This window comes from Crocodylus porosus, unplaced genomic scaffold (genome assembly GCF_001723895.1).
Source record: "Crocodylus porosus isolate Cpor-Errol unplaced genomic scaffold, CroPor_comp1, whole genome shotgun sequence".
NCBI classification, from domain to species: Eukaryota; Metazoa; Chordata; order Crocodylia; family Crocodylidae; genus Crocodylus; species Crocodylus porosus.
Window position 1 is genome coordinate 8,346,664 of NW_017728929.1, and position 12,295 is coordinate 8,358,958.

Below are 12,295 nucleotides of genomic sequence, written 5' to 3' on the forward strand. Positions count from 1 at the left end.
TTTTAATTGTTCTAGGATGAAAAAGGAAGTCACAGTTCTCTGTTTCTTTTTGAAGCCTGAAAAAAGGTGGCATTTTCTGATCACTGCTTAGACATCTGTTGACTTCTCTCAGGGTCAGAGATGCTAAAGATGGAAAGATATGTAGGAGGCCTCTGTCAATATGAAGTGCTTTACCATAGCATGTTTTTCAGTTCCTTTTTTTTTTTCTTTTTTTACAGTCTTGTCTTACTTGCTGACGTATCTAAGAGAAAATGCCACCTCTTGTAAATGATGACAGCAACTGATAACTGGAAATGGAGAATATTTCCTGTTCAGAGTCACAGCATAGTACATCATTGTGGGGCAAATCTGAAAGAAGGCATTTCATAAATGCCTCGCCAGCTTTTGTTGTTTGGTGGTGTTTCTGGTCCTCACGCCGCTGGCCAAGTTCTGGGCTGTATTTGCTTTGATATTGTTGAACTTTCCTGTAATGTTGACTTAACCCTTCTTGTTTGACAACAGGATGTCCCTGTGAATGAGTAGCTGCATCTCAGTGGACCTTATCCTGTATAAATATTAATTGAACAAATCAAACCAAACCAAACACAGACTCAGAGGCACATAATCAGGAGGCTTCCCAACAGTCAGTAGGGTGGGAGTCCCTAATCTCTGAGAAATGGCAGCTTCTGCTAGCATGCAGGAAACAGGGAGTGTCTCAAAATTACATACTCAGGGTCCAATTCTCTGCTACTTTTTTCCTACACTGGAAAGAGCTAATGGCAAAGAAGGGCTTTGCAAGGGTCCCTGCCCACTGGGTCCTGGGAAGCAGACAGCAACACAGTGCAACCGTCTTGGGGAGATGGAAAGCTTTGGTAAGAGAAATCTATTCAAGAGTGGGGTCAGGTGGGGAAGATTTAATTATTACTCTGTTTGCATGCCAGCTCTTTAGCCTGTCTCTCCTACAGCTGTCTGTTTTCATTCTCATATTCCTTGTTAGCTCAAACACAGTCATTCCAGGCTGACTGTCCTCCTTCTGGGTATTAACTGTCCATCTTCTTGTTTCCTTCCCTTGTAAGTGCATCAATAAGTGTGTTTATAGACCACTGTGTGAATGGTCTTTTAGGAAGAGCAGTCAGCTCCTATTCTGCTCACAACTAATGGTCTTCCTCTCTTAGCTCAAATGCTGGAAATCTCTGCTTGCAGCCAGAAGTCCTGGGCTCACTCTTTGCTGAGGACCTGACCAGCAGAATCACTCTGTACAAATTTCTCCAGTATGTGGGTCATACTGAGTTTTCTTGGGAACCTTTCTTGAGAGCGTGACGCTTGCACTTGTGGTGTAAGGGCTGTTCTTTGGGCAGACATATTCTGCCTTCTATAATCTATTCCTACATCTAAGCACATAGGGCACATCTCCACACGCATTAATGTGCTTTAGTTAATGTGCATTAAATCTAGTACCCCCAATATGAGGTACTAGGAAAATGCATAGTAGTCTGTCTTAATGCACATCAACTCAAGAGCACGCTTTTTAAATGACACTTAATGTGCATTAGCCTATTTTAATATGCATCAAGTAAAAAGCATGTTTTTTAAAGTGATGCTTTAGTGCACATTAAAATAGGTTAATGCATATTAAAGCACAGGTGTAGATGTACCCATACTGCTTACAGGCCTTCTCTCCAGAAGACAGTGGCAATCTGGGAGATGGTATGTTTCCTACAGCCTGAAAGAAATGGGCTTTGCCTTCTAGAGTTGGTATCTCCTCACAATTCAGTGTGATGTCACAATTGCTCTAAACCAGCAATTGTATTCTAGGCACATGCTGTTGACGCATGCCAAGGCCACGTCAGACTTCTGATCAGAGTGAACCAGACCAGAGGCATCTGATTCAGTCAGTGTGAGCCATTTCCCCGTGATCTGGACTCTGGGAGGGAAAGCTAAGAGATCTGGGGGTGGACTGCTAACCCAATGTGAAGTGGTTCCCCTTTCTGTGGGCTTAGAAGAAAAGCAAAAGCAATGGGTATGTGCTGAGAGAAGGGAAAACATGGGGCTGAGTGGGAGGGAGCTTTTTAGCTAAGAGGGGCTGAGTGGGAGGGAGCTTCTTAGCTGAGAGGAGTGAATGAGTTTCATTCTTTTCTTCCATGGGGCCTTTCTGTACCCAGTTCTGGAAAGGGCCTTTTGCTTTCTGTCAGTCGCAACGCACATCTGTATTTTCTCCTATTGCTACAGTAGCTGGTGTGGGAGCATCTGGGAGGCTGGTAGGTGGCTGAGGAAATGATGATGCTCTCAGCCCAGCTGCTACCCAGGACCAGCATCTGTCAGGAGAAGAGGGCTGTGTATCTTCTGCCCTGTGGGAGCAGAAGGAAGGGCCCCCACTGCCAGGTCCCCAAAAATGACTAATGAACAGAAGGTCTGATACTGTATCAACCTCTCTAGATGCATCTTGTGTCTTAAATAAGTGAGGAAAAATTGCCTTCAGATGTTCAGAGGGAGTCCAGGAAGGGGTAGCTTGAGTCTTAAAACAAAGCAGGCAAACGGGGAAGGGCAACCTCCCAGTACTGGTACTTTACTAGTGCAGCCTGTGCACTCATATGAAGGTAGTAACCCTCCAATCACCTGTCGATCCTCATCCTCCAAGAAGAGATGAGCTCAATCTTCCAAGTTTTTCCCAGATTGATTCCATCAAGAACCATCTGCTTTACTGTCTCCTGTTATTTTGTGTTCACCATTTTGTCAGCAGTCCCCTGTTTCTCCCCTATGTTTCTCATTCCAGTGATTGTTTTGGTCATATAATTTTTCTCCCAAACCTCTGCATCTCTGGGGCCATACCAAGTTATGCATCTTAACTTGTCTTCCCTGTGGCTCTTGGTAGAGCGGTAATTTTACGGGCCAGAGCCTTGCAAGAGTTTCTTTAAAATGTCTATAATCATTTATATTGAGTTTCCATCAAGTGGTGGCTTGGGGCACATAATCAGCTCATTCCTTTCTACTCCTACCATTTAGAAATTGAAAATGTTTCCCCATCCTTACTGTTACTGCTTATTTGGTTCATTTTATCCCATTTTCATATAATGATATACCTGCAATCCTTTTCCATTTAGAGTCTTTCATTCCATGATCTGTTTGTTTGTGGCAAGATTACATAACTTTACTTTATTATTACCAAATGTAATTAAAAAAAAAAAAGGAAATTATGAAGTCCCTTCCTATTCATACTTCTCCAATCTAGGGTTCTGGACTACACCCATGATCATAGCATATGAATAGCTCCCTGGCATCATTTGGAGGGAGTCCCCAGTGACCTTTATGGAGGCTTTGGTTCTTTTCCCTTTCCTAGGGGAGCCGTTATTGCTCGAAATGTTTGTACTAGTCTAGTAGTACTCTTAGAGCTTTACCAAAGACAGTCCTATATCGTGGTCTGTAAGGGGCTCTGATTTTTGGATTAATCACTTTCCTTCTGGAAGGTGACTCTGCAGCTGAGACTGCCACTGAGCGTACTAAAGCTCCTGTGTGCTTCTCTACCTCCAAGGAGCACCACTCATCAGGGTAGATGGGAGAACTGAAGCTCAAGAGTGAAGGCCTTAGCCTGATAATAAAAGCTGACTGGGAGCCAGTGGAGGGAAGCGCAGTGCATGTTCTCTGTGCTGACAGCAGCTTAATTTGTGGAAGATGGGGAACTGCATTCTGTAGTGTGAGGCCCTGAGTACATGAATGCATGCTCCACCTGCAAGATATCACATCTACCTAAAGAACCTTGTCTGCTCAGCCTGCAGCATGCCTGTTGTTTTCACATTCTGCTTTGGTGAGTAATACATAATCCAGCCCAGAGGTAACAAGAGCATGAGCCACCAGGCCCAAGTCCTTGTCCAGAAGGAAGGAGTGGAGTTTCCTAGCAGAAGGTAGAAGAAGATGTACTTTGTCACTGATGCTACTTAAGCATCTCAGCGCAGTATTAGTAAGTGAGGATTAGTGCTGGAAGGGAGGAAGAAAAGGGTCCACCCAAAATACTTATTTAAAAAAAAAAAAGAAAAGTTAAAGCAAGATTGTTTCAGGGGTGCTTGAAGTGGACACACACCACATCAGCCAGCTGAGGGTTAATGAGCTGCTCTGGGCTGAGTAGCCTCTCTCTGTCACACCTGTAAGCAATGTCAGGTCTGAAGGCAGGATGTGAAAGAGGAGGAGCTGAGCTGGAGAGGAGAGGAGAGGGCATTCCTGCAGTCAGGACTGGTGACTGGGTGGGTCTCCTTGGAGAGGAGTGAGGGTCTGATGCCTAGCCATGACTTTGGAGCTGTAGCTGAAGACTTGCTTGTGAGTACCAAGCTAGGCTGGGGCAGCCCAGAAGCTGTCCTCAGGAAGAGACTCTTGCTAGGACCTTGTGGTGGTTCAGTTGTGTTCAGTCTCCCTTTTGATCTCTTACAGGACATGGATTTGACAGATTCCTATCAATCTCTCCCAGCCAGACCTGTTATGAAACGAGGTGAGTTTGGTGCCCTGGGAGAAACCTCCATAACTGGGTGAAAGTTCACTTCCAAGAGAAACCGTTTTGGTTTGGACATTGGCTGATTTAAAGGGTGTTTGGGGAGTGTGGGGGTGTCTTCAGTGGAAGAAAATGACTAAACGAAAGGCTGTTCTGTGTTGCATGGAAAAACCTTAAAATCCAGAAAATGTTCAGAAAGGTTGAAAGTTTCCATTTTTATCTCTGGTTAACTCTGAGAACTTGGTAAAGATGAAATGCATTCAGGAAAAAGTTTTGAGGCTGCTGAAGTAGCTTCCCTCCCCCCTGCTTCTTTCTAATGGAAAGTTTTTGGCCAAAAAACTTCACCCAGATATATTTAAGACCTCAAACCTTTGCATTGTGCTTAGAAAAATGGTTTAAAACATGGTGGAAGTGGAGGAGGTGCCATCCTGGCTAGCTTTTCCAGGCATTTCCCTCTTTTGAGTTGTACCCAAACTATGAATTTCTCCCGGTGATGGCTTCCAGTATGCTCTGTGAGATCTTAATAATGGCAATGGATGCACCTGTGGAAAATAGATAATTAACTGAATCTCACTAGAATATTGTTGGGGGGATGGGGATGGGGAAGAGACTCCAAAGGTGAAGGCCTTTGGAGGAAGTGGGGCAATTATCTTCTGCCCCTCTCTGTATCCTGTTAGACAGGAAACTATTGGCACAGCTACAGCAGTGCTCTGTCCGTGCTTGTGGTGTTCCAGGAATTAGTTAGGAGAAGCGTAAGTCAGTATGAGCGTGGAGATATTGCCTGTAATCCCTAGCTATGAATCAGCCATCCTTCAGGAAGCCCCAGTGAGAGCCATCAGGGAAAACTTAAAAAGAGCAATAGTTTCTCATATGAAGATAGCATAACATCTCTTATCCCTGGCTATGGTGAGCTGTCTCCCAGAAGGGGAAGCATTTTGTGGTGCCTCTAGGTCTCTTCTATCTAAATTTAAACTACCATTGTTTTCTTGACGACTTCATTGTGGGTGTGTGAGAGAGACAAAGTTATTAATAAACAATTGAATGTGGTTTGAAGAAGCTGTCAAAAATGCTATTCAGTGGTGGTTGAATGGTCCAGAGGTGCTATATTGAGCCAGACATCTGACGGAGGAACCTCCACCCCACTGCTGATCTGTCCAGGAGGACTATATTTATATTCCTTAATAATGGTTCTCTTGAGAAGCCCAGAGGAAAGGCAAGCACAGGACAAGATGACCCATGTCTGTTCCCATTTGGCCACAGAGACGCCAATTAGCACTTCCCAGTCAAGAGACGCTGACAAAGCGGTGTTGGAGGAAAGATAAGGCAGAGACTGGCAGGCACTTTTCAAGAAGCTCTTCCCAGAAAGGGCTTGGAGTTTCTTGTTTCTGTGCCCCAAACCAGGAGCTGTCCTGGAAAGGCAAAGAAAAGTGAAGCCAGAGGTCAAACAACAGGAACAGGCACTGAGGAAATGGTACCTGACTTTAATTAAGTGCATTTTCACAGATAACATGCCAGTGAGCATGAGTCATGGATTTATTTTTCTTTCTCCATGGTCAGTGAAGTGGAGATATGCGCGTGTGTTTTGTTTCTTGTGCCATGTACAGTCTGGCCTATGTTGACTGATGGGAAGATTTCTGATGTCCCCACCAAAATGAGGACAGTACTGGGAAACCATTGGCCAAGAGCAGTGTTTTGGGGTCCCTGCTAATAGTGTTCCTAGGAATGTTGAGAGACACTTTCATGGGCACAAAGGATGCAAAGAGTTTGACACCTAACTTTGCCGTGCCTGTAAAATCCACTGGTGCCAGCCAAGTGCTGCTAAACGTAATTATATCAACTTGACTCCAGTTCCACCGTGCAGGCTGTGCTAGGAGAGGAGGAAGACTTCAGCAAACAAATGAAAGCCCCTTGTAAAACTACTATGCAAACCTAAATGTTACTCTTATTTTTTTGCCAGATCCTAGTTGTGCTAAGGGACAGTGCAGGGAAATCTCATCCCATGGACTCAGCCAGCCCTTCTTCCTTGGGGATAAAATGCCTAATAGCACAGCAGCCCCAGACCAGATTAATAGACCTTGAAGGCTAAAAGAGTTCAGACTCTTCCATAATTCAGTCTAGAAGCTTTTGCCCTGTCATCCATGCATCAAGTCTTTAACTCCTTTCTTGACTCTTGAAAGACTTGATTTAAAGGCTTGCATGAGTGAGACTCTAATGACTAAGAGATGCAATGGACTGGCTTAGGATCTTCCCCATATAAAGAGTAGCCTGAATTTTGAAAGCAGAAACTAGACAAGCACTAGAAAGCAAACTCTAAATGAGGAGTCGGTAGGTCTTTATATGGCACTGCTTTAAACTAATATTAAAGAGCCTTGTGAAGGAACTTTGTGAATTTAACTTTATAACAGGAAATTCATTTCTTGGCATTGATCTGTCTTATTTATACTTTGGGGTTAAGTGACTGTCACTCTTATCAGAGCAGTTATAAATCAGTTGAACTTATTCCTTCACTTACTGACACTAAGCCTAAGCTTACTTGATAATGCTGGCTTCCCCAGAAGGGAGGAACTGTGCTTCCTGGATGTGGTCCAAAGATGTGGTTGTGAGTCATTGTAACCCTTGCCTCCACCACAGCAGCGATGATGGTCCCCGGAGGTCGTGAGCTGAAGCAGCTTGTCAAACTAAATACAGAGTTAGACGTACGACACCACAAAGGCAACTTTCAGCTAGACCTTGTGTTGTGACAACATTCCCAAACTTGTGTTGGGGTTAAGCACTCATGGATGCTAAAAATTTCAGTGCCTGGGCAATTCCCATGTATGCAGTTTAAAATAACAGCAGCAACAATAGTAACAGTAATCACGATACCCTAGTAATATTAACGATGATGGCGTAATAATAAATAAAGCAAAATTTTAAAACGTCACACCACATAAACTGTCCTGGAGACTGCAGTTTCAGCATTTCATGAGTATCAGACCCACCGCTCCTATACCTGACTGATCCTTGCTCACTGGGAGTAGTACTTTACTTCCCATGGCCCCACTGCAGGGAACAGGTCATGTTTTGCTGCTGGCGTTCGCATGCAACCTTAGTGGGAGGTCGCATGTACAAGATACGCCATTGTAAACTCTGGTGTGCACTTGCAGTGTGTCAGCTCCTCTCTGGTAAATATGTCCTTACCTCACTGTAAATACAAAGTAGCTTACCCATCCATGAAAGCAGCATAAGCTACCTCTCGCTTCCACCAGGACAAGTGTGTGTACATGAACAGTTACTGGGGACCTGACTGACTTCAAGTTCACACTCTGCTTTACCTTATTATAGAAAAATCAGGCTGGAAGGGACCTTTGGAGGTCATCTAGTCCAATCCCCTACTTGAGGCAGGATCATCACTATCCGAACCACCCCAAGCAAATCCTTGTCTAACCTGTTGCTAAACTACACGGGCAACCCTGTCGCAACCACAAAGCATAGCACCCTACCCGGCTGCAAGTAAAGCAGGGGGACCGTGGTGGCCAAAGTCCTGCTGCTGCTAGGAGTGTTAAAATATACTCAAGAGATCCAAGGAAGAGGGGCCACACTTCTCACTACAGAGGAGGGCAACCAAGTTGTTTGTGCACCTGTGTTCATCAGTCCCCTTAAATAGCTTCAGTTTGAATAAAGAGCAAAGGAGTCGGTCTCAGTAAGTAGAATTCAGATTACAGCTGAATCCCTTAGCAGGTCTGGGTACTTACAGACCTATAGTAGTTCACTGCAGGATAACCTTCAGTCTCCCCTAAGAATGGAGAAATAAATCACATTTTAGTAGGGCTGGTAAGACCTTTTATTTAAAGCTTTTTCTGGCAAAAACAAAATGGACTTTGAGGGGAAAGAGTCAGTTGTGAAAAATGCCTTGCTTTTCAAATTGTCAAAATATGTTCAAAGGGAAAACTTATTGGGTTTTTGCTCTGAAATGTTTCTTAATTTCTCATTTTAAAATATCAAAATTTAAGTGAGATGGCTGAAAGAAAGTTATTTTGACCCAAACTGAATCTTCTAGACTCAAATTTTGTCCTAAAAATTCCAGATTCAGACTTTGTCCTAATTCAGGATGACTTTTCTTTTTGAAATTATCTAACTTTTTCAGATACGAGGAATCTGTTGGCTCCCTACCTATATTGAAAATGGAATTGGCTCTTGAACACTCCCAAGTTGCTATTGTCTTGTTATCTGGAAATACTGCATTTTCCAAGTCTAAACAAAACTCTACTTATTTGTCTTGCCCTTCTCCAAGAAAACGTGGGTGCATATTAATCTTGGCTCTCCATACTCTTTTTGGATATTTCTCACTGTCCTACTGTGGGGGGGGGGATGTTACCATGGACTGGAAACTTCTGTGTTAGGTGCTGCCTTTATGTCCAGCTCTGATGACTGCCTGGACATGAATTGCCAATTTAGAACAACTGAGGAAAACTTTACTGGACCTAATCAGCCCCAAGCTCGCTCGCTCGCTCGCACTCTCTCTCTCTCAAGCTGTGTGATTTTAGGACTGAAGAGATGGGAAGTTTTGGGGTTGGCTTTTTTTGGTGTCTAAAGGTATTGCAATCTGTTTGAGGCTTATGCATGCTAATACAGTGAAGCATTATTGCTGTTTGTCTAGTGCAGGCATTGAATACAATAGTACCACATTTAATGCCCCAGAACACTCAGAATAATGGTATCTTTTGCTTAAGTATGAGTTGCCTGTAGTTGGATGTGACATTACAGTTTGAAGAGCCCTCTGATGTTGGGATCCAGTAGCCGTCCTGCTGCCAGAAGAAGGACCGTAGCTGGTGCGGTAACTCTATTGATTTACGGTGAAGGCTGGACTTGGTGCCTGGAATGTCTCTTGGAAATATCACTCCTTGCTCCGTCCAGAGCTGCACTTAATGCTGTCTGTCTGGGGCAAAGTCACAGCTCTGTGTGTTTCTTGTGGCTCACTCTTGGCCAGAGTTCTCCCATTCACTGGAACTACTGCAGAGCACGGATAGGGTTTCTGAACAGTGTTTCTTTCTCCTCCCCCTCCTGCCCTTTTCTTTTATGAAGATTTCTTCTGAACCTGTCTGCTTGCTCTATGGTTCATTTCCAGTGCAACTGTTCATCTCTGATCTACCGATGTGGCCCAGCTACTTCTTTCAACATGTATAGAAATGTCCCAGGAGGGAACTGTGCATCCAGGGGAGTTCTCTACCACAGCAGTCCTGGAACAAGAAGAGGTACCTTGGTCCAGTGGCTGTGAGAGAGGTCTTCTGGGATGCCAAGTAAAGTGAACACACTCTTTTTCCGGCCTGTTATCATATGATCCTGGAGGTCTCTTCACTCTTCTGTACCTAGCTCCCTTCCTGCTCTCTATCCATTTAGATCTAGACCAGCAGCTCTTCAACCTATTGCTTATGACCACAAAAAGTTATGCTTTCCAATAGAAATGGGTCTCTTTAGGTAGACAGGGACAGCAAAGACTGGTGCCTGAGGCATGGTTACTTGCTCCTTATTGTTGTCCATGGGCCAGCGCAGGTTGAGACCATTTCTTCAAGTAGATTACTTGCTCCGTGGCAGATCAGATCACTTTTTGCTGAAATAGATTAGTTTTGCACAAGTATATTTCCCATCAGAAATGTTGTTTCGAAATTCTCTGCAGGCAAATGTCAGTCTTGTCTCTGTGAGTTTCTGTTAGTGAATCAGATTTGCCTATCCTTTGGGAAAGCTAAGATATAAAGGGTATGACCAGACTCCCACCTTGAGAGATGAATGATATCAAAGGGAGAAGTGAGTGAAGTATTGCTTTTCTGCCTTGCCACAATTGTGAGGGACAGACTGAGCTTGATACGGTTTTAGGCAGGTCTGTGAGGGCAAGAGGTGTCACAGTCTGAAGTTTTTCTGTGCAGAAGAAGTGGGTTGTAGGTCAAGAGCTGAGTAGTGAGAAGAACATACTGGAGACAGAAAGAAGGGGGCTGAATGATGGGAAGAAGGGGGCTTCACTAGAGGAGCAGGGGGATGAAAAACCTAAGCTGCCTTAAAAAGGCCAGAAGCCACAATCAGGATAAATGAAAATCAAGAATTGGAAAGTTTCATAAGCGGGGTTGGTTTTTTTAGTCACTGTTTCCGTGGACCCTCCCAGAAAGCTTTTCCTACATTGCCAGTGAGTCCAGGTGGGTGAAAGTCCTATGCTGGGTGCTTTCACAGAGACATAGAACTGCCCCACCTTGGCCATGCCAATTTGTCTGCTAAGTTAGTAAAGCTTTTTTTGGAAGAGTCAGAGGAAGGCCATGGCTCCTGGGTTGAGGAGCATGCAACCTGCTTGTGGGTTCTGCTGAAAGCACGGTGGAATTTTCATGTTCCATGGAAAGCTTTTGTTCCACCGACCTGGCATCTTTTGTCAGACAGTGTCCATTGGGAAACTTCTGAGCAGCTTTCCATTGGAAAATGTGTGTTTGCTGGACTCATAGCATTCGGCAGGAATGTGGCCATCCTGTCTGAGCCTCTGGAAACCTTCCATCAGAAGCTTGCCTGCTTCTCTCTCTTGCCTGAGAGGAAGCTGGGTTGCCAAGCTGCAGGTTATAGGGTTTCTCCAAGGCTTGCCAGCCCAATGGGTTGCCAGGCTCCCTGGGACAGCTTATTTTCCTGCTAGCCAGCTCCCCTGCTCAACAAGCTACTTAGGAGCTAAGCTACTGGCTCCTTTGTTCATTTCTAGGCTACACAGGAGCTCGTATGGTCCTCAGCTAGCCACTTTTCCTGCTGTTGTGATCTTGCCCATCAGACAGACCGCTGGCAAACCAGAAAAGCTCTGATTCAGTTCTCCCCACACAGTATTGTTTTGGAAATCCTTCCTGTGGAATAAAAAAGATGATGTGTTTTGGTTTGGTTTTTTTCCCCCTCCTGATTCAGAATGAAAGAGGAGGGGAAACCAAAAATTTCACAATGTTTCATGGAAAGGGATTTCCATTTTCCAGCCAGCTCTGTTAACAAACACCAAGCACCTGTCCTATGCCGTGAGATAGGAGCAGCAGGCACAGTGACATTGGGCCTAAATCCTGAGCAGAAGGCTGTACAAAAAAACACAGTGAAGAAGCTGTTCGATGCATGAGCTGGAACAAGCATGCTTTATTCTCACTTTCCCCTGGCAGAGGCTTAAGCAGCAGAAACTGCTATTGCCATACTTCCTCCTTTTTAATGTGCAAGCCTATCTCCAGCAACTGAAAAAGGTATGGGTTGTGAGCTACCATGTTTTCTTGCACACAGGATTCCTCTTCTTTCATCTCCTCTTCTGTCTGGGTCTTGCAAGCAAGGGTCACTTTCAAAGTGCTGTGAAGCAGCAAGTAGCAAACCTTGGCGGGTGCTGCCATCCTCCTAGTAATGGGCATAAATGCTGCTGCAAGCACATGTGGAGTTGTGCAGGAGCTCCAGAGCCAGGGCAGAGAGGGCACCTGAGGAGGAGGCTGGAGCTTTCTTCCTTGCCCACCTCCATTTGGGGGCTTTTGGGTTCATCCTACTAGCACTCACAAGTGGGACTGGATTGCAGTGCTGCAGACTGGGGTAACCAGTGATGGTAACAAAACTTCATGACCCACAGGAATTGCAAAGCAAACATGAAGACACAGGTCGCAGTGCCTGGGGGTTTGAAAAGCAGGAATGTAGAGTAGGATACCTGAGTGACTCCAGGATAAGGCTGTAGGGGCAGAAAGCAAGGAGAATAGTGGTTCTTATGATGTGGTCTGTGGACCATGGTTGTCCTTGATTTCATAGATTTCATAGACATTAGGGCTGGAAGGGACCTCGGGAGATCATCGAGTCCAGCCCCCTGCCCAAAGGGCAGGAAGTCAG

At 44.8% G+C, this 12,295-nt stretch overlaps 1 protein-coding gene across 2 annotated transcripts in view; it reads left to right on the plus strand.

Moving 5' to 3' along the window:
• Window positions 1-755: 755 nt before the first annotated feature.
• The window catches only part of SLCO2A1 (solute carrier organic anion transporter family member 2A1), a 101,647-nt gene continuing 90,107 nt past the window's right edge, over window positions 756-12,295 (plus strand). The window contains exons 1-2 of one of the 2 annotated variants that reach the window (XM_019542976.1): window positions 756-851; window positions 4,399-4,456. In XM_019542976.1, coding sequence (XP_019398521.1) covers window positions 756-851; window positions 4,399-4,456 — 154 coding nt within the window. Of the gene's footprint in view, window positions 852-4,212; window positions 4,288-4,398; window positions 4,457-12,295 lie in introns of those variants that run through there. The other variant, XM_019542977.1, reaches the window with a different exon arrangement.